Here is a 27,580-nt window from a genome sequence, read left to right as displayed (position 1 = left end):
CTGGAGAGCCTAGTAAGTCAGTATTTAGAAACACCTCCTGTAGCACATATCACAACTTGTAAATGCCTTCTGTATCCAGCTAAGAGTGTTTCCATTCTTGTTGTATGGATTTTTGCCCACTCTTCCTTGGAGATTGCTTCTAATTCCGAGACGTTACTGGGGCGTCTTGGATGCACAGCGTGTTTAAGATCTACCCAAAGATTTTCAATGATATTTAAGTCAGGGGATTGTGAGGGCTATTCCAAAACCTTCAGCTTGCTTTTCTCCACATAGCTCATCGTGACTTTTGAGGTATGTTTGGGATCATTGCCTTGTTGTAGAAGCCATCTCCTTTTCGGTTTTAGCTTCTTGACTGACTGATTAACATTGGCATCCAGAATTTACTGATATTTAGTGGAATCTATTCTTCCCTCTACCTGTAAAATACTTCCTGTGCCACACAACCCCGAAGCATAATGGATCCGCCCTCATGTTTAACAGTTAGCAAGGTATTTCCCTTAGCTTCATTTTCAGAGCCTCACTCAGTTGCTTAGAGGAGCCAATGGTTGTTGAGTGACAGTCTGAAGTTTGAGTGTCAGGGAATTTATTAGACTCTGCAGCTGTTAACAGGTGACAACTGCTAATGGCTATTAAGGCCTAATGAGGTTATTAGGGTCAGGGACCTTGTAAAAAAATGTATTGGACAGTCTTGGACCTCCTGTCCAGTGTAGGGTTACAGAGCTCAGGAGGCTATGCTAGAATCACAGGCCGCAAGACAGGATACACCCTGTGTAGGATATTAGTCACTGGATAAGTGATTATTGAGGATGGATGGATGGATGGATGGATATTAGAAATATGTGATGAAAGCAGTGAAGGTCATACATTTGAAGCATGAAGTTCCCTAGCAGATGCTTGTCTTCCCCATACTTCTTTATTCCCCTTAAGCAAGTTACTTACCTTGAATTGCTCCAGTTAAATACCCAACTATGTAAATGGGTTGAACAATGTAAGTGGGTAAGTTTGCCAATATACTATTAGCACTGAGTTTTCGTGAATATTTTGCATGTCTGCACTTTTCTTTGTCTCAGGTGCATACGCAACCTTTTTTCATGTAGTAAGGGGCAGACATGCAACGTGACCTTGCACCACACTTGGAATGAAAGAACGCTCTCTTTCTGCCAGCGGCGAGAAATTTAACCGTCTCGGACATCAAGCAGCAGGCGTCTGCTGGTAGAGTGAAGGAGAGAGAGGAGCCGATGATGATGAGGTGGAGCACATTGCCACTCTCTCCTGCTGGCTCCACAGCTGGTGTACAGGCCTGTAAACCAAAATGCCAGAACATGAACCCAGCAGAGACTGGCCACAGAGTTCGAACACCACTGACACCCTGTCCTGGTGTGTGTCTTAGATCAAACTGAGCAGGTCAGTAATAGCCAGGATACTTGTGTAGAATATGAGACTGCGGAACATAAGGTTATGCACAAAAAGTGAAATACAAAAGTTAAGCATTGTGAAAAGTTAAATGACCTGTGTTGTGTTAATGTAATATTTTCCTGTTTATTTTACCTCCAACTTGAATTTCCATTACATGTTGCTTTGATATACCTTTTACTATAGTATTCAGCAATGTACAGAGCTTTTAACTTTATATTTGGTCATTACTTCACAGTTCTTACTTAAGATAAATTTGTTATGCTATTTTTGCTGTTCTTTGTGGGAAATATTCCAGAAATAGTTGGGTGGGACTTCTTCCAGGAAGACTACTTTAAATATTCGCAGGTGAAAGGAATCACCACCATCACCATCGCCCTGTCTCCCCTCCATCTCTCTGTATGTGTATGTCTGTCTCACTATGGAAGACAGCGGCATGATATCATCAGCTGTCAAATGTTTTGGGATTGATGCAGAAAAAAGGACCCAGCAACCACCGTGAAATCAAATTTCTTCCATTTCAAATTATAGTTTGAAGCTATGTGAAGCTTTCCATTTAATTTACTTATTTTACTGTCTCTTTTATTGTACCAATTCAGAGTAAGTACCTTGTTCAGGGGTTGTACTGCAGGAGGTGGAATTCGAACCCTAAGATTGTAAGGCTATGGCTCTTATCACTACTCTGCCTCCTGCTCTACATATTAAGCGTAACATGGTTTTCTATCTCTGCTGGGTATTTACTACAGTTCCTCTGTACTGTTAAATTCCCACCTCTATGCATCCATGTTGCTTTTTTGACCTTTCGTGGTTTACTCCGTCACTTGGTAATGGACACTGCTGCATGCAGGTGATACCTTCACATTTTCAACTATGATCTTGGTCTGGTTTTCGAGCCTGCAAACAGTGCAAAGAAAGGCTGAGCGCAAGCATTGCTTATCTAATTGTAAGTATCATTACGCATTCCGGTACAGGCAACTCCTGATCTTCAGCAGATGGCATTTGGGACTGTTAGACAAAGAAAGGTGCAGTGAGACTCAGGGATGATTTGCATCACACACATGTGAGCTCTTGCCTGTAGCCGTGGAATGGAGCAACCGCGTCTCTATTTAACTCCTTCTCCATCGCTATTGTTTTTCCTCTTCTGCCTTCCTCTGTAGCCCGGGGCGCCTTTTACAGGAGACACAGCCTGTCATAAAGGTGTTGCCTCTGAAGAAGCAGAAAATTGCACAGATTTCACACTGTAGGTAATTGCCGTCTGAGTCTTCCTACACACATCTGGGTCACATGGCTGTTGTGGGAATGCGGCAATGTGCTCTGAGGTCATTCTTCCAGTGCTGCCAGGCAACACTTCTTTAATGTGGGGTCCTGTCTTCTGCATCGTCTCGGTACTGTGAATTCATTCAGGCTGAATAATAGATGTCATGTTTCCGTCCAGTTTTCTTTTGAATGCCTGAAATGTGATACTGGGGGGATACCTTTTCGATTGCTCTAATTGTTTCAGAATGCAATGAGGAAAAATAACTAATCCTACAACCTTGCTTGATAAAAACCAAGTTGTTGGTGGCAAGTGCCAAAGAAGGGGAATAGTGTAGCGGTCTCTACATGGTTAAAAAATACAAAGTGGCACATGCTGTTTACATAAAAATGTATGATACTGTGCAGAGAGGTTTTTTGAGAGCATTAATATTCAACGAACCATAACGGCCCACTCAGATTCTAACCTCTTCTTTTCTGTTGCCAAGGTACTCGGGACCTATAATTATCAATAATTTTACATTTTCTCATTAAAAAAGCCTCGGTGCATGGAAAATATTACATGATGGAAAATGTAAAGATATGTGAGATTTGATAGCGACAAGAGAAAGCTGTGAGTGGAATAAAAGTTATCTCTGGAAGAACTTAGTATGTCTGGTAATCGGCTTTACATTTATTAACCAATGTATACAGCAGTGTATTTTGACCCTGTCAGTTCAGGGTTAGAACGATGATCAAGGGTACGACAACAGATAGAGGATTTCCTCCGCGAACCTTCAGATTATAACACATCACTAACAAGGACACGGATCTTTTTTAAGCATAAATTTATTAAAAAGCTTTATTTCCTCAGTATAACATTCCACACTAGTGGCCCATTTACTTCTGCTCTTCTCAGTTCCATTAGAAGCCGTGGAAGCTTTTATTCATTATGTACTGAATTACATTAGTAAGACATTCTAACATGAAACAAAACAGTCGACTTTTGTGAGCCATTTCTAGCACCAAATCGTTAGTGCTGGATGTTTACACTACGTGTCCTAGATATTCTCATGTAAACGGTCAGCAGTTTTTACTTACACAAGAAATATGAGCCATAAAGCAAGAGATGAGTGTATATTATAGAAGCATATTGTGAATATTTGATATGGTTTGCCAACAACAGGACACAATGCCAGACATGACTGCAGTGAAGACCTCCGTACCTGGTGGTGTTCTCATACTCATGTCTAAGCTTTTCCAGCATGTAGCCTCAGTGCTCACCGGGGACCCGTCCTTGGACCGGTGCTGTGCTTCTGGAGAACACGAAGAAAGGCTCCGGCCTATCGCTTCTGGTGCTCTTGTCTTTTGGCTTCCTGAAAGGCCTGGATGCTTCCGTGCTGATCCGATCCTTGACCGGGCCTTGTCATTTGCATAATGAGCCGACTTGACGATGTTCTGCCGAAAATAGTCAGACTCCGCATACATCTTAGCATCACACGCAGCTACGACGGCTGAGTATTTTTAGCACAGTCCATCACTTTCTGAGCATCTCCGAAAAAAACCTTGGCCTTCAGCAAAGGCTTTACTGATCCTAGGAAGCCGCATTAGCTGTTTGAAAGGTAGCCTGAAACCTGGCAATTATAACAGAATTATGAGCACGTTAGAAAGTATATTAGAGTAATATCACAATATGATGTGAATATGCATGTATACATTCATATATTAATGTATTTTTTTTTCTTTTAAACTGGTGTACATTTTAATTTACAAGATGGTAGTGAAAGAATGAGACTGAAATAATCATATGGTAGTAAGTATGGTAATAGGCTGAGGTGAAGAAGGAACCTACATCCAAAGCAATGGGAGTAAATAGAAGTTGAAATGGAAAAATCGAGTTTTGGAATAGTGCCGCCTAAAACCCATTCAGGGAACACCAAAATCTTTCACCTGTAAGGTCAATATATTCATTATGGAAAGACTTTTTGTATATGTAGAAGTTCATTTTTCTTGTTTTGTTTATATTTCCACATATAAGTGTTTAAGACCTTTTCTAGGTACTGGTTTGATTATAAGAGAAATATTTGCACAGTAACGAGCCTCATCTGTTATAAGTAGTAATTATAATCCGTTGTCCTCTTACTTGTGACTTCAGGTGATGAGAGACTGCTCCCAGCTGCTGGAGGTCTGACAGTGGATCTTCCACTGAGCCCAGCTGGGAAACAGTGAAGTGAAGTTCCATCAGCCGTTGTTTGTAGAAACTCACTGGGTTGCGATCTTGACCTGTTAGTAGCTGACTGTGACAGTGGGGATGAAGGTCAGAACCTGAAAAACATGGTTCTGTCCTGTGATGCTCATTGCACAAAGACACATAACCTGGTACGAGCAGCACAAAATCTGGACCTCAGAGCAATGGAGAAACGAGACGTGGTCTGATGAATCATCTTTCACCCTATTTCCATCCCAGTATCAGCATGGGTTTACCTCTGGAGGAAACCAAATGATGTCTTCAACCAACAATGTGTGTTGTCAATTGTTAAATATGGGGTGCGGCCCATAATGGAATGGGCAGCCAACTGAAAGGAGTCATTAGGTTCGATGATTGCTCTAGTATGACAGTTTAGAAATATGAGTCCATTTTACAGGCCAGGTGCACCTTCTGGTGCAAACACTATTTCCTCATGACATTCCCATATCCCAGGATGATAATTCCCCCACATGCAGTGCTAAACAAATTCAACACCTTCCATGGTATCCCCAATCATCGGATCAAAACGTCACCAAACCTTTGTGAGAAGTTCTGGAGCACAGAGTGCAAAGTAGATCTCCACCTTATTCATCCTTCAAAGAAGACTTGAAGACTGGTGCAATGTCCGACTACACGCAGTTCAGAACTTGTATCACAGCATTCAAAGAAGGACAGAGGCTAATAGTAGGCAAATGGTGGTCTTACTCCTTATTAGGTCCTTTACATTAACATACCATTAGTTGTTTCTGCTATTAAGTCAACCCCCCGTATGTAGTTTGACTATTTTCAAGGGCTCAGGAGTAGGGCCACTTGTAGCAGCGTTCATGTGACTGCCCCTATGAAGTATGTTACCTGCCAAACCCGCTGCACCACCGCACCCCCCATGAAGCAATGGTTTGCCCTTTTCGGAGCTCTCAGAAGATGCTGTGTTATTATTGGCAGTATGGGATGGTTGAGCATGGTCATATTGTTTATCTGCAGAATGATAAATCCATATTAATCAATGGGACTGCTGAGGCATAAGTCGGTGTGTTTATCACAGCCGTGCAGTATGCTTAATGGATTGCTGTATTCCAGGCTTGTAATCTAAACTGTTGATGGTTGTGGATGTAGACTGTTCATGCTTGAGAAACATGTAGTCAGTCTGCTGCCCTAAGGCCTTGAATTTGAACTAACCAAATGCTGGAGAATCACCACCATTTGCATTTGCCTTCAGTACTGGTGTTCACATTTTTCTTTACTTGCTGTTATAATTTCATCTAAAAATCTTAATCTCTTCTGAGATGCATGTTTGCTTTACATCAGTTGGGAGGAAAATGTTAAGGGAATAAGTGTAAATGTTTTCATATTGTTGGTTGTCTGGAAACAGACTTGGCACATGTCAATTTCTGGTTACATTTACATATTTAGCAGACACTTTTCTCCAAAGGAACTTCCAATGAACTTTATGTAGTGTTATGAGCCCGCACACCTTATTCACCAAGATGATTTACACTGCTAGGTACACTACTTACAATGGGTCACTCATCCATGGAACACACTGTTTCTGTTACACACACACTGTGAGTGAACCTGAATAGCATGTCTTTGGAGTGCGGGAGGAAACCAGAGCACCCAGAGGAAACCCACGCAGACACAGGGGGAACATGCAAACTCCACACAGACACCCATGTCCTCTCGTACCACTTAGGTGCTCTAAGACAGCAGCACTACTCGCTGCACCACCATGCTGCCCTGATGAGTATAATTACCATAAGTATGCTTCCCTTAGCCCTTCTGAGTGCGTAGCTCAGTCATCCTGTGTTGAGATAGATAGAGTAGAAGTGGTGCGCTGTGTGTGCCCTCCGGCTTCTAGCATTCCTGCACTTTCTCTGGCAGCCTCGGGGGGGCAGGGCAGCAGACCCATGCAAGCTCTTTGTCCAGCTATAAAAGCATCAGGGCGGCAGCTGAAGCAGAGTGGATCCTGCGCGGTTTAGGGTAAGCCTTACAATCCCACTCTCCCCCACTGCCACCTCTTTCTTCGTCACTCCTGTTTCTTACCCTCCCAGCCAGGCTCACACTCTTTCTCTTTCAACAGCCATTAATTGTCATGCTTGCGTTCCACTCGTTTCTTTCTTTATTTTGTAAATAACTGTAACCAGATTCTGAAGTTTGTACACAAGGTAAAATGCTTTTAGTGTAACTCATTGAATACTGACTTGAACTAATGGTTCAGGCAATACAGACATGTGCATTTGCATTATGAGAAGCTTATGTTTACTAAATTGATGTCATTTTTTTGCATTCATCACGTATCATGTTTGTAAAAGTAATAATTGCTGTTAACATGTAATGTATTGCAATGAACAACTGAACGTGGCTCTAAGGTTCAAAATGCGGATAGTAATTTTCAGATAAATGATTCAGTATGATGTTCTAGCTTAGTACTTGGAGGGGGAAAAACTGTCCAGATGTGTTGAGAATAGGGATGTTTTACACAACATTTAAGGTCCTACTAAATAATCCTAAATAATCCCAAATCCCTGTGTTTTATTGAACTGCAAAGGTCATTGTAAGAAATACGCATGGATATTTATTCATTGCATGCATTGCTTAAAAGGACATAATAATGAGTTCTGGTCATATCTACAAAGAATTAGCTGAGGAATTGTAGGAAAGAATTAACTGTGGATCATAAAAAGTGTGGATAATCTGTGAGGACTGCCATGCAAAAATGTAAGATTAGGTTCACAAATTAATTCATTCTTTTCTTTGTTGATTGGCCTTTTTCTTAATATCCTTGTTAATCTTTTTTGTCTGTACAGCAACAGCAATTTATTCAGTATGTGTTATGCAAGTCAGCACAAGAAAAGTTATTGCATATACTGTATATGTGTATGTAATAATATACTATAGTTAATTTTCTATTGATACACTGAGATTTCATTTCTTTATTTTGGCTAAACTCAGTATTTGCTGACTGACGACAATACTGATTTTAAAAAAAATGCAATAGAAAATACTACTTCTCCTCTGTTCTGTTCCACTACAGATAGGGAGTCAGGCTGCAGTTCATTAAGAGGTCAGAGGTCATCAGAGACAACAATAGAATGGCAAGGATGAGTTGTCAAATAGTGAGAACCTTCGCCGTAATCTTAAGTGTCATGAAGGGCATCTTGGCTCAAGGTATGTCTCACTGTCTCCTATTACATGTTTCAGCATCATCATCATATTTTTATCCCACCTCTTTACTGAGCTAGAGGTAATACTACTAAATATAAATAGTCACAATAATTTAAAAAAAATTCTGTTGGGTACAGTCATTGATGATTCTATGCTATGATCACAGCAACATGTACATGAGGCACCTGATTCTTAGAGCAAGCCTGCTGTTATGTGGCCTAAAAATAACTCAGTTATATATTAGTGTGGATATATGGATTAAACACAGTCCAAAATTTTGAAAGTATTCAGGTTTGAAGGTAAGTTTGGGTAGAATCATTTTCTAATCAATAAACATAAATAAATATGAGTTATTCATGAATTTTTGTTTTCCTGGTATGCAATATGTGCTCGAGTTCCATCGAGCACTGCTCTAAGTCAGCACAGCCTATAACTAAATGTGCTTATTTGGTAAATGTTAGATCCAGCATGGGGGCGGGGGGGGATCGTATCAAAAAATGCTGGGTTATCGCTGTAATGCACGCATCTGTTCTACAGTTACTGGGCTTCACATGTGAGACAAATTCTCACTCCCTTGAGGACAGGTGTGTGTGTGCAGCTGTACCTCACTATACTGGTTCTTCCCTTTATCCAGCTCCACCTGGAGTGAGGTTTGAGAGGGCTTCGGGGGTTCAGGGCGCTGAGGCACACTGGAGATGGTCCAGGCTGTAACTCGTGCCTGATCTTGGAATCACGCCGATGTTTACCTACAGACAGTGCTGTTTGTAGCCAAGCTGAAAAATGGAGGGAAAAACATGTTAAAACGGGAGATAACTGTTAGCAGCTGAGAAGAGCTCTCTCTGGAGAGAGAACTTTCCTAACTGCAGCGTTGGAGTTATTTGTTAGCGCTACCATTAGGTTCCAATTTACAGATGATAAACGCATTTAGACCACAAAAAAAGGGCTGACCATGGAAAATGTTATTATGCAGAGGACAAATTTGTTTCCCTTGAAAACATCTGAGACCATTTGGCTGCAGGAGAGTGAATTATGATGTAATCCCGATGACAGTAATTACACGTCTTTAATTAGCACTGACATGTTGTAAACGGTATAAACCAGAGCTTGTTGTAGAGCAGGACTGTTGTTGACTGCGAGGGATTTTATTGATTTGAAACATTGGTGGTCTAGAGCAGGACACCCTGGTCATACACAGGACTTACTGGCGTCATAAATAGGGAATCTATGTCCTTGTCAAACAGGAATTTGTGTGCTGGGACACACAACTGTCCACGTATTTAACAGGGTCATGGAGACAGGGAAGTGGGCTAAGGCCTTCAGAACATAACTCCCCTGCACTTCATCACTCTGAAGGTAAATCTGCCTTCCTCACGATGATCAAATATGTAGAGCTCTTAAGATGCCTGAACCCACCACCATGCCAGTGAATTACAATACGGGCTGAGCAGTTGAGTCTGTCTTTCAGTGATTTAATTTTTTTTTGCATAATTTTCAGAAAAATTAGAATGCATCTGCCAGAAGACAATGTAACTGAGCTCTGAAGAACCGTCATCATAATGCTCCAAATTACTATCTTAAAGTTTAATGTGTACCCATTCGTAGAATACAAACATGTAACTTTTATTTCCTTTCGTTAGTATTGTTAGTGATTCTGTAGCATGTTAATCAATGGTATTATCGATATTTATGTCCAGATGAGACTGAGTGGACCACATGGTTCAATGTGGACCACCCTGGCGGACAGGGTGACTACGAGCAGCTGGACGCTATTCGCTTCTACTATTCCAATCGCGTATGTGCATCGCCCATCGCCCTGGAAGCCCGCACCACCACCTGGGTCCCGGCAAGCAGCACAGGGGAGAGGGTGCACGTAGACCCGGCACGGGGATTCTGGTGTGTCAACTCCGAGCAGCCGCCAGGCCGAAACTGTTCCAACTACACTGTGCGCTTCCTGTGCCCCAGAGGTCAGTCCTAAACTGGTGAACCTTTTTTGGAATTCCTGAATTTTTCTAGTTAATTATAGTAGAGCTTAATTCCCATGAACTATCAAATGTACACATTTACCAGGTTTAATTCAATGCTGCTTTGTAATGCTGCTTTGTACTGTTTTGCAAACAGCAGGCTATATTTGAAGTTGGGATTGTGCTTTCTTTTAAACTATGCAGTCCTTTGCTTACACAGAGACTGATGAGGTTCCGCAGAACAGAACTTTTATCAACTCAAGATAAACCGAAAATGAGTGTTGGCATATTTTTCTTTCAAGGAACCCTTGGATCCCTAGTTCAAGAAGCCTGGGGTCCGTGGTCGGAGTGGAGCCAGTGCTCCGCCCCATGTGGCCAGATGGCCGTTCAAGTGCGCTCCAGGAACTGTAATTCACATTCCCGGCACTGGGAGCAGCATTGTGCTGGCCCAGCAGTGAAGGGCAGGATGTGCAAAGGACCTGCATGCCAGGGTATTCTGTGCAACTGTTTCTCTTATTGACATCTTTAACACCTTTTCTCTGCTGCATATGTAACAAATACAGGAGAATTCAAATCTTTTAATTAATCTTTAAATTTGAACAGTTCTGGGTCAGGTTCGGTATTGTAAGCTTGCAATGTACAATTGTAACATGCGATTTTTAATTTTCATAGTAACTTAATGCTCTATCCTGTGCTGTTGCAGAGTGTGCCCTGGATTGTGCGATGGGGAAACCGAATGCAGAATGCAGTGCTTGTCATTGTGAGGACCACCTCGTCCTGGGTTCAGTTCGCAGTGCTGGGGGGCTCCCTGCACCTGGGGCAGCTCTCCTCTGGGCTGGGAACACTCAGAAACTTCTTGCTGTCACCGACCACAACGGCCACTTTCGCCTCCCAGGGATCTGTCCCAATGGCAACACTACGTTAGTGGTCCGCCTGCAGAGGCACTTGCCGCTCACCTTTGTTGTGCCCTACAGTGCAGAGCGCACCTCAGTCCTCCACCTCAAATTGGAGAGACAAGGTAACGTAAGAGAGAGACCACAACCTCCAAATGATGCGCTGAGCATAATCATTGAGATGTTTGACTATAGAAACCCAAATAATATTTCAGCAACTGATGTTTTTAATGTTGTTCAGTTGCTTTATATTTTTAAGATCACAATTGTTTCTATAGACACTATCAGTTTTGTAAGCATCAGTGTATAATGTGCATTGTAATGTAAGTCAAAAATCACGTCTGTATCCGAACTTTTCATCTTTTGTGAAATACGCTTTTGTTCACTCTGAGCTATATGTCACTTGGAGAAAAGGGTCTGTTAAAAGAATTTATGGAAATGTAAAATGTCAGTATGAAATTTTACCAAGTATTCCCCTGATGGTGATGGTGTCTCTCAGAGAGCCTTTACATGCAAAGCCACCCTGAGGACAAAGTCAGGAGAGTGGGCCAGATGTCCGCCTTCTGCTGCAATGTAGCAGGGATGCCTGGTCCTAATCAATACCAGTGGTAAGTCTGAAGGAAAGGTTGTCCAAGATACTGAGCGACAATGACTGTGTTCGCACGTTATCACATTTAGAGTTCAGTCCATTGATTATTTTTTCATTTAGGTGTTGAATTTATCGTTTGATTGTCACGTGAATAATTTTTCTGGAGAAGAAAAAAATGAGAAAAAATTAATGAAATCTCATTAGTCTCGCTGTTACTTGTCTTCAACGTGGCTTACAACGTAAGCACACTAAGATACAATTTTTTAACAATTTATACTGCTTGGCTATTTTGCTGGAGCCATTCAGTCTAAATACTTTGTTCATCAGTAGAACAATGTGAAAGGGAATTTAAGCATTTATCGATTCAACATCCATAACGTACAGACAGGACGTCATGGCGAACAAGCATATATGGGAACCTGAGCTTAAAAAAAACTGTAAAACTCATGTAATGATCAGAGGCTTTGCTGTAGTACTCTCTGGCAATATACTTCACTTGTACTGGTGCAATACAGAAATATTATGTCTGACTCTTCCTCCACTAACCCCTCATTCAAATCACATTTGGTAATTTTCCATGTGATCTCCGAGGTTCCACAATGACACCTTGCTGGAGAAGGCAGAGCTGCAGTACGACAGCACCCTGGTGCTGAAGAACCTGAGATTGGACCAGGCGGGTGACTACTACTGCAGGGCAAGCAATGAGGCTGGAGCCATCAAATCCAAGTCAGCCAAACTTACAGTTACAGGTGGGCTCACTGAAGTCAAACCCTTCAAGGGTTGCCAGCTGACCTTAAATCTGAAACGACTGTTGATTTTGTTTGTACTACCCATGCTTGGACGTCTGGAGATATATCTCTTTGTCAATTATTTGGTTTGCAAAGTACAGAACTTTTTAAATGAGCAAAACATAAAGAACTCTTTTCACTGGTTCCTATAACTGTTTTCACCTGTTACAATTATGTGTAAAAATTTCAGATGTACTGACGCTTAACAACCCTGCTAAAGGCCTCCAAATCAGGAACATCCTAAATACTGCATTGCATATTTTCCACACACTATTATTTAGCCACTAAAATTACTTAGGTTGTTTTATACACACACACACACACCCACACACACACACACACACACACACACACTTTCAGAACCGCTTGTCCCATACGGGGTCACAGGGAACCGGAGCCTAACCCGGCAACACAGGGCGTAAGGCCGGAGGGGACACACCCAGGACGGGACGCTAGTCCGTCGCAAGGCACCTCAAGCGGAACTCGAACCCCAGACCCACTGGAGAAGCAGGACTGTGGTCCAACCCACTGCGCCACCGCACCCCCCTATGTTGCACGCAATTTATATTTTTCTTAGGAATCCTAAACATGTAACGTAATCACAATCTGTTACCTGTTTCTGTTGTAATAGGTCATGACGAACCTTCCTGCAATGCTAAACCTGAGACGTACTTGGTCCGTCTTCCCCATGACTGCTTTCAAAACAAGAGCCAGCCTTTGTACTACAACGTTGGTAAATGCCCTTCTGGGGCATGCGTGGGGCGGCTGGACAACTGGCTTCGTTGCAAGGACTTGGTTGCGTACTGCTGTGGATCAGTGAAGACAGAGATGAGGCAGATCTCTTGCCAGGGCTACCAGCTGCCAATCATGGTAGTCACCCAGTGTGGATGCCAGAAGTGTATAGACACCAAGGCCATAGTGCGGGGACGGGCTGCTGCAGCAGACAATGAAGAACCTTTGAGATTTGGACACATCTTCATGAATGGTGTAAGGGTCAGCCGCACAGGCTACACAGGCACCTTCTCCATCCAGGTGCCACTAGACATTGAAAGGCTGGTCCTGACTTTTGTAGACAAAATGCAGAAGTTTGTGAATACCACCAAGATTCTGCCATACAACAAAAAAGGGGGATCAGTGTACCACGAGATTAAAATGTTCAGGAAAAAGGAGCCAATGACCCTGCAGTCATCAGAGACTAACACAATCCAGTTGGGAGAAGTTGAAGGCGAAGATCCCATAGCTGAACTCCAAATCCTACCCAATGAATTCTACCGAGAAAATGGGGAGGTGTTTATTGGCAATGTGTCCACCAGCATCACTTTTTTGGACCCCAGAGATGTGTCGACAGCATCTGCTGCTCAAAGTGACCTTAATTTTGTCAGTGGGGAAGGCGACATACTTCCTCTGAGAACGTATGGTATGTTCTCTGTGGATTTTCGTGACAGTGAAGCTGGTGAACCTCTGAATGTGGGTAAGGTCCAGGTGTTGCTGGACTTAGCCCAGGTGAAAATTAAAGAGCATATAAACGCAATGAAGCTGTGGTCTTTGAACCCCAATACTGGCCTGTGGGAGCAGGAAGGGGAGTTCTATGAGAAAAAAATCAGAAGGAGAAAGCGGGAAGAGCGCACTTTCCTTATAGGAAATATGCAAATCAGGGAGAGAAGGCTGTTCAACATTGATGTGCCAGAGAGCAGGATGTGTTACATAAAGGTGCGGACCTTCCGCAGTGATCGGTTCATGCCCAGTGAGCAGGTAGAAGGGGTGGTGGTGACGCTCATCAACATGGAACCATCACCTGGATTTTCTTCTAATCCTCGGGCCTGGGGCAGGTTTGACAGTGTAATCACTGGACCAGACGGTGCCTGTGTTCCTGCTTTCTGTGATGATCAGAGAGTTGATGCTTACTCTGCATTTGTCACAGCCAGCCTTGGTGGAGAGGAGTTGGAAGCAGTAGCGTCTACAAAGACCACCCCAAAAGCCACTGGAGTCCCCCAGGCCCTTCTGAGCAAATTTAACTACCGTCGGACAGATCATGATGATTCCAGACTGAAGAAAACAGCTTTCAGTGTCAATGTCGCCAAGCCAAACTCCAACAGAACTGAAGAGAGAAATGGCCCTATTTATGCACTTGAAAATCTGAAGGAGTGTGAAGAGGCTCCATTTAGCTCAGCGCACTTTCGCTTTTATAGGGTGGAAGGTGATCATTACGATTACAACACCGTGCCTTTCACTGAGGATGACCCCATGAGCTGGACAGAGCACTATTTGAGCTGGTGGCCCAAGCCGATGGAGTACCGAGCCTGCTACCTCAAGGTCAAGATCAATGGTCCCCATGAAATCAATGTGCGTTCCCAAAACATGGGTGGCACCCATCCACAGACAGTTGGCAAGCTTTACGGCATCAGGGACAGCCGGAGCATCCGCGACATGAAGAAGCCAAACGTATCAGCGGTGTGTTTGGAGTTCAAGTGCAGCGGGATGCTGTATGACCAGGATCGTGCAGATCGCACTCTTGTCAAGGTCCTCCCCCAAGGCAGCTGCAAACGTGACAGTGTGGGTTCCTTGTTGCAAGAGTACCTGATAAACCACCTACCACTGGCTGTCAACAATGACACCAGCGAGTTTACCATGCTGTCACCACTGGACCCACTGGGTCACAATTATGGCATCTACACTGTCACTGACCAGGATCCCCGCACGGCCAAAGAAATTGCTCTAGGGCGCTGCTTTGATGGCACTTCCGATGGCGCCTCTCGGGTTATGAAGACCAGCGAAGGAGTTGCGGTCACCTTTACTTGTGCACACAGAAAGGTGACCCACCAGAGCACCTTCCAGATACTTCAGAACTTTACTCGACAGTTCCTGATGAGCCCTGTGCGGGATGGTAGGAGCAACAGAAGACGGCGGATAGGATTAGGTGCTGGGCGTACTCTCCGTACACAAGATTCTTGGAATTCTGCTCCCACACCGAGAAGTGTAGGCTGAGCACTGCAGCAGAGCCATGACTGTCCCACATCAAGAATGCTCTAGGATGTGAGCTCCTCACATGTCATCAAGCACTTTCTCATAAATACACAAGGCTAAATCGCACAGGAAATGGGGTAGAAGTGATAACTCACATGCTCAAGTTGTGTGACTTTCCACATACAGTGGTGAAGAAGATCTTAATCCCTGCTGTGGACAATCATGTACAGCATCAGAATAACTAATCTGTTATTACAATATAATATACATCTTTTGATAGATCACTGTGTTTTTCACTAGAAATGTTTCTAAAAAGATGGTTTTTGACCTTTTTTTAAAAAAAACGTTATCCAATTAAGAGAACTAGATTTATTTCAGTGAAATGCACATTCAAGAGTTTCCCACATTATGGCTGCAAGAAACAGAAGAGCACATGGAACACTTCCAAAGCTTTGGAAGCCCCCATCCTTAAAGTTGCATCAGGCTGCTTTATTCATGTAACACAGCTAATTGTTGGGCTCCATGAAAATGAATATTTCAATATTTTCACGAGCAGTGTTGGATGTGTTACTTGAAAATTGTACCATTGCAAACCTAAAAAATATCACTTCCAGTGCTAGTTCTATGTATTATGTTGCATTAAAAGTAATTTTTTTTATATTACATTTGAGCAAAAATATAGACGATGCAAGGTTTAATTGTAATCCAGACTTGAACCAATACCATACATTGATGGCGAGTACAAACAATTTGATAAAATGCTCTAATTGACCTTCTTTTGCAAACATGAAAAACTTAGGTCAGTCAATACTTGAAACATTTTAAATGAAATAAGTTCATCTTATTTATGACAAAGCATATTTATTAACTAAATGAGTAACTGACTAATATTTTTAGACATAATATTAATACATATTAGTTAAAATGATTATTATAATGCTTTGTAATATGAACATAAAAGAAATATTATATTGTAATATACACATAAAAGAAAATTATATTACTTTCTTAGTAATATTAAAATATTACTATTTGAGGTACTTAGATTTATTTTATATCCAAGTCATTAGACTTGTTTCATTCATGAGTTTGTGTCTCACCCAGAGTTTGCATCTTCATAATATTAGTGCTGTGTTTCAGTTCAACACTAATTCTATTATTTTTTGTAATGCTTTCAGCACATACCTCCCTGTTCGCTCTTTGATTCTTTGTGTATCTCAGCTGTTTCCACAATATTTCTTTTTTGTTAGGACTTGCCACAAACATCACAGCAGATGTTACAAGTCAGTATAGTTCACCCGAAGAGATTTAAGACAAATACACATAGAATTGTCCATTTGGATTCAGACTTGGCTGTCTTGGTAATTAACATTTCACTTCACATACATTCTTTGCAATGTATATTTTAGATCTCCGTCAACTGAAAACTCCATGTTTATTATATTCTGAAGGATATCTGTGTACTGTGTTTGGCACTTGTATAGTGTATATAGGTACAGTATATATTTTTATGATGAGTTTTTGTGGATAAAAGCAGTTACAGAGGAGGTTCTCAGCAAGGGCTTGATGTTAAGCTCTGGATCAATCAGTTCGCCTCATTAACGTCTGCTGCACCCAGAAGTCACCAAAGATGTTCTTTTACAAGCAGTGCTCATTTCCACACATTGCTCATATAAATAATGTGTTCATACCCATTTGTGAGCTTTGGACCTTTTTAATGAATAAAAACAAAGCTGTAGTGCAGTCAGCAGGGAGGCGGTGCCTAGTAATGTATTTTTTTTTCTCAGAAACAAATTATCAGTAGTTAATGTGTAACATCATCTGAGAACCAGTTGTCACTGGCTAAGTGGTCCATCATTAATATTCACATTACTTTATTCTATCTATCTATCTATCTATCTATCTATCTATCTATCTATCTATCTAAATTAACTTAATCTCTTTTCTTAATTACTTTTTCCTTATGATTTTGCTATTATACCAATGATTAAGGTTTTTTTTTTTTTTCTTCAGTTCAGAGCTGTATTGAATCCTTCTGTGCCTTATTTAATTTTTCCTAGTTATGTTCATCTACACCCCTTGTTTCATGATAATATTTTTCCTTACTTTTTGCTGTTTAATATCCATGTCTGCATTTTACTTTTTCTTCCCAGTGGTTAATAAATAACATTTTGAGTTTGGTTAACTTATGGGCTAAAAGCTTCCTCAGCACTTTTTTTATGATGTAATCATCACTCTGAGATTTGGGAATTTGATCAGTTAAATCTTTCGTGTAATTTTTAATTGACTTGCCTTTTAATCTAGCCACAGTATATTTAACTGATAACACTTCAGAGACAGATCAGAGGAGGGTCATTTAAAAATGAAAAATCCATCCGTATTAGTCTCATCGTAGCTGACAGAAAACAGCAGTGTTAATATTACTGTTATGTATAATATTTAACAGAGAGAGCAATGAAGCAGGGGGCAGTAACTGTAAAAGCCTATGAAATGCTTTTTAGTCAACTTGTGAACATATACTTATTGACTGACAGATTGTCTAATTCTGCTTATTGTGCTGAAACCATGTAGGGACAAAGAACCCTAGCAAGGTCCTGCCTTTTCAGAGGCTCACTACCTATTCAGAGCCCGTTTCTGGAAAGGTCCATTTTTTTAGGAACTGCACTGCAGCGAACTGCAGATGAACTTGTTGAGGAGAGCGTAAAAGAAAATAAATAATTTGTTAAAGTCAGTCCCGGTATCATGGAGTCGTCACACCGTAGAGATGAGACATTCCAAATTCTGGACTATGTGGTGTTTGCCGGCATTTTTGTGATCTCCTCTGGGATCGGGGTCTTTTTCGCCATCAAGGAGAGGAAGAAAACCACCTCCAGAGAGTTCCTGGTCGGGGGCAGGCAGATGAGCAGTGGCCCCGTGGCCCTGTCTCTCACCGCCAGCTTCATGTCAGCCATCACGGTTCTGGGGGCCCCCTCTGATGTGTACCGCTTTGGAGCCTCCTTCGTCATCTTCAGCATCGCTTACACCTTGATGGTCATGCTCACGGCTGAGCTTTTCGTGCCCGTTTTTTACAGGTCTGGAATCACCAGCGCGTACGAGGTAGTTACACTCAGATTTGACAGTTGCTGTTTATTGATATCGTTTGCAACGGTTAAAAACAATAGTTCTTCTATATGCTTTCCTAGATGTGAAATATTGAAATCTTGTCATTTAAAACGTGCGGTGTAATGTTTCCCAGATTTCATTTCTCAGTCACAATGAGGTATTGTATCAACTTTACAAAGTCAGAGTGCTAAGAAAAAGAAAAAGCCACAAAAAAGGTTACTTTCACCGACCAAATTCATGATAGATGTCAGCTGCAAGAACTGATATGAAAGAAAATGAAAATTCACAATTTTTAACTACTTTCATGTCTTCTCTGCTGATTCTATATAAAAATTGAATATCATACAGAGATTCCTGCACAATTTTACATTAACATTCCATTCCAGCTGGTATCGTAGTGGTTAGAGTTACTGCCTTTGAATCCAAAGGTTGCAGATTTGATTCCCACCTCTGGCTGTAGTACCCTTAAGCAATGTACTTACCCTAAATTGCTCCACTAAAATTATCCAGCTGTATAAACGACTGAATAGTTGTAAGCTTGTAACTGTAAAAATGGTAACCTTAACATTGTAACTTGCTTTGGAGAGAAGCATCAGCTAAACAAATAAATGGGAATAAAGCTTTGTTGGTTCTTGCAACGTAATACAGGTGGTCCCCAACTTACGATGGTTACGTTCCACGAAATCCATCGTAAACCGAAAATATCATAAGTCAAAAATGCATGTAATACACCTAATGCACACCTCTGCGTGACAGACTTGAAGATGCGAATTGCTGCCGCAGCCAAGCATCACGAAAGAATATCACACCGCATATCGCTTGCCCCGAAAAAATCAAAATTCAGAATTTTAATTAGTTTCTACTGAATGTGTATCGCTAGCTCACCGTTGTAAAGTCGAAAAAAATCGTAAGTCGAACCATCGTAAATCGGGGACCACCCGTATTGACTTTGGGCAATGACTTTTTTCGTAGCTAAATCTTACGAGTATGCAATGTCATGTTTGTTAGTATTTGGAGCTGCGCTTCTGTAAAGCGGTCCGAGTGGTTGCCACGCTCATCTACATTGTACAGACGGTAAGTTTAGAAACATGTGGCGTTAATCACACGACGTTCATCAGAGATGTGGTCTGCATATTGCTGCCGTGCTACATCTCACACTTGCCGTCTGTATTGTCGTTCTCAAGATTGTGTACACGGGAGTGGTGGTCTACGCTCCCGCTCTTGCCCTGAACCAAGGTGAGCCATTTTTAAAGTCCCTGCAGCTTTTTCCATCAAACAAAAAAAGTGAATAAATCGAGAAACATTAATAAGTAAAATGTATTGCAATTTCTTGGGATTTACATGTTAAATTATGCATTCATATTATTTACGTTAATAATTTAAACTAATTTTTTTTTTTCAGAGGTATTTCAGTTTTAAACAATATTTTTTTTAATCCATTCATTTTCAACAGTAACAAGATTTAACCTCTGGGGCTCAATATTTGCCACAGGAGTTGTCTGTACCTTTTACTGCACTCTGGTGAGTAGTGTACTACACCCTCACATTGGTAGGGTAGTGTGGTATCCCCACACTAGTGAAAAGTGCACAATGCTGTACTACACCTTCAAATTGCTGAGTGTTGCACTTTTCCCTTATGTCAGTGATGACATTAGATAAACCCAACTCTGGTGAAGTATATTATTTCCTACTCTTTTTCGGACCTTTTAACAGCACAGCTGTCAACAGCTGGAATCCTTATCTGGTATCCTTTCAGGCTGAGTGCTCTACTGAATGGGTTTCCCTGTGTCTTTGTGAGTTTCCTCTGAGGGCTCTGGTTTCCTCCCACAGTCCGAAGACATGCAGTTCAGCTGAATTGGATGCTCTAAATTGCCTGTAATATGTGAATGTGTGGCTACCTTGCGATGGACTGTTGTCCTGTCCAGGGAATAACTGAACACCTTGTGCCCAGTGATTCCAGGATAGGCTTCAGACTGCCATGACCCTGAGCAGGAGAAGCAGTTAATGGAAGCGAGTGACTGAGATTAACTAAATATAGTAATGCATTCTTGTAAATGTAGCATACACAGACCTTTAACGAGTATTTCTAAAGAAACCTGCTGCCCTCATTGTGACAAGAACATGATAGTAGGTTATAGGAGAAGGTTTTAGGGTATGTTTATGGGTGGCTTTACAAGCTCTTTTTGATATGACTAGGGTGGCCTGAAAGCTGTGGTGTGGTCAGACGCCTTTCAGATGGTGGTCATGGTGGTGGGCTTCCTGACCGTGCTGGTTCAGGGAACCAAGGAGACTGGAGGTCTGGGTGTTGTGTGGGACCGAGCTCTTAATGGCTCTCGGCTCAATGTGTTCAAGTAAGTCAAGCCACAAGAAACATGTCTTCATGGGTTTATAACCTGAATGCAACCAAAACACCGGCATAAGAGCTACTTCAAGCTAAGAGCTCACACACACACACACACACACACACACACACACACACACAATGGCTGAAGCCACTTGTCCCAAGGGGGGACATGGCAAGCTGGAGCCTAATCCAGCAACACAGGGCACAAGGCTGGAGGGGAAGGGGGCACACCCAGGACAGGACACCAGTCCATCACAAGGCACCCCAAGCAGGACTTGAACCTCAGACCCACCCAAGAGCAGGACCTGGCCAAACCCACTGTGCTATCACATCCCCTAAGCTATACAATTATTTCAGTTACATTTAAAACCTTTTTAGTGATGTATTTAAAAAGTTTTCAAAGGTCAGATAATGTCATATTATTGGAAAAAAAAAAAAACTTTGTGACACAATCCAGTTCTGGTAAAGGCAAAAACAAGTCAATAGATGCACAGGACTGGACATTAAAGCCTAGCCAATTTGACTTTTGTCTTTTGCATTCTCAGCTTTGACCTTGATCCTCTGAAACGCCACACCTTCTGGACTATCTCTGTTGGGGGCATGTTTACTTGGCTGGGGATTTATGGAGTGAATCAGTCTACCATTCAGAGGTGCATCTCCTGCAAGAGCGAGAGACATGCCAAGAAGTATGTCCACCATGTCACCTTTTGAGCATGGCAAGCATTGCATCTGTTTCCTTCTTTCGTTAGTGTAATGATCTCAGGCTTGTGGATTTTTCAATGATTTTTCAATGTCTTAGAAGTTCTACTGCTAGGCAAACTCTCAGGAGGTTAATTTACAAATTCAGATACAGTACAAATCCATCCATCCATCCATCCATCCATCCATCCAGCCATCCAAAATGTTCTGCATATTTCCTTTTCCTCCTCCCAGGGCTTTATACCTCAACCTGCTTGGTCTGCTTGTCATCTGTGGGTGTGCAGCGTCCTCTGGCATCATCATGTATGCTTTCTATTATAACTGTGATCCCTGGACTGCTGGATATGTCAGGGCTCCAGATCAGGTATGCTACTGAACATTCTATATGAATGTTTTCTTCACGCTCCCTTTGTGATTTAAAATATTTTCATGCAACATTCTTTGTTTCATTATTCAAATGAAATTCACCAAATAAATTCTCTGGTAACATCTTGAAAACAGTTAGGCTCTTAACGTCTTTACCTGTATCTGTACATCCCATTTCTTGCTTTGAATGAATCATTTGTACTTTTACAAACAAGGAAAGTTATTATTTGTCATTTTTACTAATTACCATTAACATAACAAAAATATAATATCATTAAGAAGTACAAACATTGTTTTACTCATTACTATTCAGTTTCAACTTGAGCTTGAAAGCGTTTTTTTCAATAAATACTAAGGGCAGCAAAAAAACATACATCATTTTTGCCATATAAGTTTGCGCTCCTGCAATCACTGACTGTACAGCAGGGGGGAGAAGTAATTAGAGCTGCCTGGTTTTTTTTTAAAGAATTTGAGTTTGAATCGTTGCCCTCGTTTTAATACCCTTTAGCAAAGTTCTTACCTTGAATTGTTCCAGTGAAAAATGCTCAGCTGTATAAAAGTGGGTAAATCATTGTATAAAGCTGAACATTGTAAGCTGCTTTAATAAACAAAGTCTAAAGATATAAACAAAGCCTGTAAAACTGTTGATTGTGAATGTATGGGAGAATTAAGGGCTGAAAAGTGCAGAGAGCAGTTTCTTTAGAATACTAAGCAAGTGGAAAAAGTGTTGTTCCAGTGCTGTGCGTGGGATAGGTGTAATTCACGTGCATTAAACTGTCAAAGCTTTAACCAGTGCCGGCAAAAATACCTAATCATGAGTTGGGGAAATTTGTAGAAAATTTTATATAACTTCCATGTGAGGCAAAATTATCTCTGTCATCCCACGGAAGTTTCCAGAATCCTAAAACTGCCTTTTTCATAATTTCATCAGATTTTCAAATAATCGCTACACTGTGATTTGAAGAAACGTTTTATATTAATTACTTGAAAATAATATATTTCAGTACCTTTCCAGCTAATGCCATTTTTTGTGATGGAGATTCTGGGAAAGCTACCAGGGTTACCGGGACTGTTTGTGGCCTGTGCCTTCAGTGGGACTCTGAGGTGAGTTAACATTTACATAAGTATCATACCAATAACAATAAAACAATAACATGGAATCCTTAGTCCCCTCCAAGGGCAAATATTGAGTTCATGACAAAATGTATAATTACAGTGGCTGTAGTCTCACATACCACAATATATCGATGTGGGGCTACCATTTTTTAAACGTAGATACATTTTCTATGTATGTGTATGAAGGCGATCGTGTAAAATGTCCATTAAAAAAATGTATTCAGTATAATACTTTTGCTGTTTCCAAATCCCAGTTCTATACAATAAACAGCAAAACTGAAATTTTGGTAAAGAAAGATGCACATCAGTGTTAATTCCACAGCTCTGTGGCAGCGAGCATCAACGCTTTGGCAACTGTAACCTATGAAGACTTTGTCAAGAACTGCTTTCGAAACATTTCAGACAGAGCAGGGACCTGGATGAGCAAAGGACTGTGTGAGGAATACCTTACTATACCTACCTTACTATATAGCCTCACAGCATCACCTATTATTCTGTTTTTATTCACCAGCTGATGCCTTTGTCCAATGAAACTTGCGATGTTATTATTTAACACTTTGGAAAATGTTTCGGAAGACGCGATGGACGTATAGATGTGAAGGTTGCTGAGGAAGTTGCTTCTTCGCTTTCCTGCATATTATAAGAATTGTTTCATAGCTAAACTCATGCTGTCAGATGGGTGAATGCGTGACCCCTGCATGTTCTCCTAGGTGTTGTGTTTGGAGCAGCCTGCACAGCGATGGCTGTTTCAGCATCCTACATGGGCGGAATTGTACAAGTGAGTGCAAGACGTGGCCACCATGTTGAGCAGAGCTGGGCTGAGCATCTGCTTCTGCCTATATGATGCTGTGCCTCTCTCTGTCCTACAGGCAGCCCTGAGCATCCATGGCATGTGCGGAGGCCCTATGTTGGGCATTTTCTCCCTGGGGATCCTGTTCCCCTGGACCAACTCAAAGGTGAACACTTCCGAGACCTGTGCTGTAAAATACCAGCCCAGCGGAGAGTTGTGTATCAAGCCTTGTGCTTAGTCTCTTCAGAAAAAAAAAATTCTTTGTCATACCTAGGAAATGTGACCTGACTGCTACCAGGTGTGCTACACAGCGTCATTGAATAAAAGCGCATAAAAGTGCAGAGGTTTAATACTGCAGAAGCGATAGCTTTATTTTTAGTTCCGTTCATAAAAATAATCACTTTCAACGGTGACAGAGGAAGAGGTCAGACATAGTTCTGGAACATTATTTTCACACAGAAAACTTATTTATTCAGGTTGCTGGTCTTTCATCATATGGTTACCTCAATAAAGATGCATCTGAGAGCAGGTCTCGTGCTTCCGAGAGCCACTCTGCCTCTCTTCTCACATGCAAAATTACATATACTTAACCAGGGGTGAATGAATAATGCTGACACTGTGTAGCACACCTGCGAGCAGTCAGGTCCCTTTTCTTAGGTATGACAAAGATTTAAGCTCCTTGATTGAAATTTTCCTAAAAAGTAGGTAATGTTGCAAACTGGCAAGTCCTAAACAGAGAGTGTTAAGAAACAGGCCTTGCACAACTTTCAAATTAGGGTTCCATGTACTACTACTCCTCAACCACCCTGTCTTACATTCCAGACACACCATGCACATTCCTTTGGATACACACACACACACACACACACACACACACACACACACACAGTCAGAAGCTGCTTGTCCCAAGCAGGGTCGCGGCGGACTGGAGCCTAACCCGGTAACACAGGGCGTAGGGCTGGAGGGGGAGGGGACACCTAGGACGGGACACCTAGGACGGGACGCCAGTCCGTCGCAAGGCACCCCAAGCAGGACTCCCCAAACAGGAAACCACAGACCCGCCAGAGAGCGGGACCTGACCAAGCCCGCTGCACCACCATGCCCTCTCTTTGGATATATGTACTTTCTAATCCTTTTATTGACTTTACATAAGTATTTTCACGAATTGGATTAGATAGATAGACTTTATTAATCGTGAAGGAAACTGCACAACCTGATTATTGCTGCTATTATTGCAATGTGGTTATTTCAACAGGGTGCTGCAGGGGGGCTACTGCTGGGTGTGGTGCTGTCCTTCTGGACTGCGCTGGGTGCCTTTGTCTACCCAGCACCCAGCCACAAGACACTTCCCCTGCCACTGAGCACTGCTGGCTGCGCCCCCACAAACGTAACCACATTTCACAGTCGCCCTGTCCCAACCCCTTCCCTGCCCAGGTAGGCACCTTCCCTAGTTTAATGAGAGCTACACCCACAACTAGTGCCTTTAGCTTTATAAATAAAATGCCAACAGAAGAGTCTGGAATTAAATAACCTCCCACACAATTTAAAAAGACTTTCTGTCATTTATTTTGCAACTGATCATTTACCCCCTCTCCATTATCAGGTCAACCCTGGCAAATTCCTGGTACTCCATGTCATATCTGTACTATAGTGCAGTAGGGTACATCACCACAGTCATACTGGGGTTACTGATTACTCTCTTCACAGGTACGTTACTATCATGGGTACAAACTATCGAGGCTATAAACATCTGGTGAAAATGGCATACATAATTGGGAATTGTTTTCATAACCTTAATTGTTTAATCATTGACCTACTTTTAAATGAAATAAGGAAATGTTTTGGCTGAATCAAAAAAGGTAATGAACTGTGTATAAAGTATAATGCTTATTCAAGCAATCTTGAGTTAAATTAGTGAGAGAAATTTGTGCAACATATTAAAAATGTATCTTTGCCCAATTTGTGATTCAAATTCTGTTTCTGCTTTCATATTTATTTTTTTTCAACCTTTTAAGCATTGTCCAGCTTGATAAAGCCTAAAAAATATATTATTTTACTCCACAGGCATTCATGTGTCTAGTCAGCAAACCTGTCCAGATTCTGATTTTCAGGATTAATAAGAAAGCCTATCAAGAATAATTTAACAGCTTCCTGTGCCCATTACACTAAAAACTTTCTTCAGTCAGAGTTAATATTTGCCAGTAAGTTAAAGCTGATGTCGCAGGTTTATGTTACTGCCAAAGGGGGAAGCTGGTAGTGTAGTGGTTAGAGGGACTGTCTTTGGACCCATCTCTAGCTATAGTACCTTGTGCAAGGTACTCACCCTAAATTGTTCCAGTAAAAAATTACCCAGCTGTATAAATGGCAAAATAATTGTAGGCAGCTTAACATTGTGAGTCGCTTTGGAGAAAAGCATCAGGTAAACAAATAAATGTAAACATATTCTGTTCTATGATGTTACGAGAGATGTTCTATGAGATGGTCTTTGTAAATATATTGCTTTCACAGACACATTGTCCTTAACAGGTCCCACACCAGTTGAAGATGTAAAACCCTGGCTTATACGGCCAGTTTGCAACATTTTCTGCTTCTGGTCGGAAAAGTACAAGAGGATTTGCTGGTGCGGCCTTGAACACGACAAAGAGAAACTGGTAAGACAGATCGCACATACAGGATACAACGATTGCCAATAAATAATTAATAATCATCTCAGGGGAATGAGTGGAATACCAGTAAGCTCACTGTAGGTGACTTGATCACAGAATATCTCATGACTCAACACGTCTACTAAATCTAAACGGGAAATATTTTAATTGCTAATTGCCAACATATTGACATCTGAGGAACCCTATATCCACTTCTGTGTTGCACATTACCATTTAACAACCTAATAGTGAAAATGTTTTGGACCACATATTGTGGAGATTTTTATCCATTGGAAGATGGAAAGTTATTATTTCCTGCAGTGAATCCCACTTAATCCCACTGGGTTAATGTCTGTTTGTATTAACAGGATTTGGATAATCACTTATCTCATAACGTTCAGCTCTCAGAAAAGGATCAAGACCTTGAAGAGAGCACTAAAAAAGATTCCATGGACATGGAACAGGAAAAGAGCCATGACAATTCTGGATTTGTCACAGAGACAAGGTTTTAGAAGTAGAGAAATGGGGAATTGAGTCTGAGTACTAAGATTTCATGTCATAGGCTGTGAAGAACCCCACTGTAATAACTGTGGTGAAATTCCATAGAAAACATTGATTTTAAAGGAACCTGGTAACATTATTATTTTTTTTTTCTCAATAACTCATTATGAGGTTTGATTAGAGAATGATTTGGTAAAGGGCGGTTGCTAGAAAGGCAGGGAAAAGAAATCTATACATGTAACCGAGCCTCAGCTTCACTGAAGAAATTTTGTCAGACTGCATCTACCGGCAGCCTTTGCTACTCATGTACATGTGAAATTTTAAGCAGATTTTGGATGTTGTGGAGATGATGGACAATAATGCAATACAAGTCACATTAGTCATACTTTTATAATTATAAAAAAAATGTATAATTGTCCAGCAAATACAGTTTAAAGGTGCAAAAAATTATCAGCTGAATCATTTAAACCTTTGATTTGTATAGCTTTACATACCTGGTACCAGATTTCATGCCTTTATTTAAAGTCAGAGTGTAAATATAAAGTAATCCATGCAACCACAGCAAAAAACATAACTTTCACAAACGAAACCCAATAGGTACTTTTTAAAATGATGAAACTCAGTAACCCAACTTCATGAACACCCAGAGAAGTGCATAAAAAAGATCAGTTTACATTCCCCGGGTTACATCAAACTTAAAACAGAACATAGCAATTCAAAGTGAATAAAGTCATTGTTCATTCATGTTTCAATGTGGAAAATGAAA

General features: G+C 41.3%; 2 protein-coding genes across 2 annotated transcripts; both read left to right on the top strand.

Moving 5' to 3' along the window:
• The first annotated feature begins 6,821 nt into the window (after positions 1-6,821).
• LOC108940856 (cartilage intermediate layer protein 1-like) lies at positions 6,822-16,007 on the top strand. Its single transcript, XM_018763261.2, has 8 exons — positions 6,822-6,871; positions 7,926-8,059; positions 9,751-10,020; positions 10,320-10,508; positions 10,721-11,035; positions 11,410-11,518; positions 12,091-12,248; positions 12,919-16,007. The coding sequence occupies exons 2-8, from the start codon at positions 7,984-7,986 to the stop codon at positions 15,270-15,272; spliced, it is 3,471 nt and encodes a 1,156-aa protein (XP_018618777.2). The 5' UTR covers positions 6,822-6,871; positions 7,926-7,983; the 3' UTR covers positions 15,273-16,007.
• Positions 16,008-17,993: 1,986 nt separating this feature from the next.
• On the top strand, positions 17,994-26,825 carry slc5a12 (solute carrier family 5 member 12). Its single transcript, XM_018763302.2, has 15 exons — positions 17,994-18,347; positions 19,362-19,427; positions 19,538-19,589; positions 19,807-19,874; positions 20,550-20,704; positions 21,243-21,383; positions 21,631-21,760; positions 22,778-22,866; positions 23,201-23,313; positions 23,589-23,656; positions 23,748-23,834; positions 24,924-25,102; positions 25,272-25,375; positions 26,195-26,319; positions 26,682-26,825. Exons 1-15 carry the CDS (start codon positions 17,994-17,996, stop codon positions 26,823-26,825), a joined length of 1,875 nt encoding a protein of 624 aa, XP_018618818.1.
• The last annotated feature ends 755 nt before the right edge of the window (positions 26,826-27,580 follow it).

Source organism: Scleropages formosus, chromosome 11 (assembly GCF_900964775.1).
Source record: "Scleropages formosus chromosome 11, fSclFor1.1, whole genome shotgun sequence".
NCBI lineage: Eukaryota > Metazoa > Chordata > Actinopteri > Osteoglossiformes > Osteoglossidae > Scleropages > Scleropages formosus.
This window is presented reverse-complemented; position numbering and strand designations above follow the sequence as displayed.

What these genes read in the sequence shown, in the direction of transcription:
- LOC108940856 (XM_018763261.2), top strand. Translation starts at nt 7,984, where the DNA reads ATGGCAAGGATGAGTTGTCAAATAGTGAGAACCTTCGCCGTAATCTTA. An exon ending in GGTCCTAATCAATACCAGTG is followed by an intron (nt 11,519 to 12,090) that starts GTAAGTCTGAAG and finishes GTGATCTCCGAG; the next exon opens with GTTCCACAATGACACCTTGC. An exon ending in AGCCAAACTTACAGTTACAG is followed by an intron (nt 12,249 to 12,918) that starts GTGGGCTCACTG and finishes CTGTTGTAATAG; the next exon opens with GTCATGACGAACCTTCCTGC.
- slc5a12 (XM_018763302.2), top strand. Translation starts at nt 17,994, where the DNA reads ATGGAGTCGTCACACCGTAGAGATGAGACATTCCAAATTCTGGACTAT. An exon ending in GTACCTTTTACTGCACTCTG is followed by an intron (nt 19,875 to 20,549) that starts GTGAGTAGTGTA and finishes TGATATGACTAG; the next exon opens with GGTGGCCTGAAAGCTGTGGT. An exon ending in TCCCCTGGACCAACTCAAAG is followed by an intron (nt 23,835 to 24,923) that starts GTGAACACTTCC and finishes TTATTTCAACAG; the next exon opens with GGTGCTGCAGGGGGGCTACT.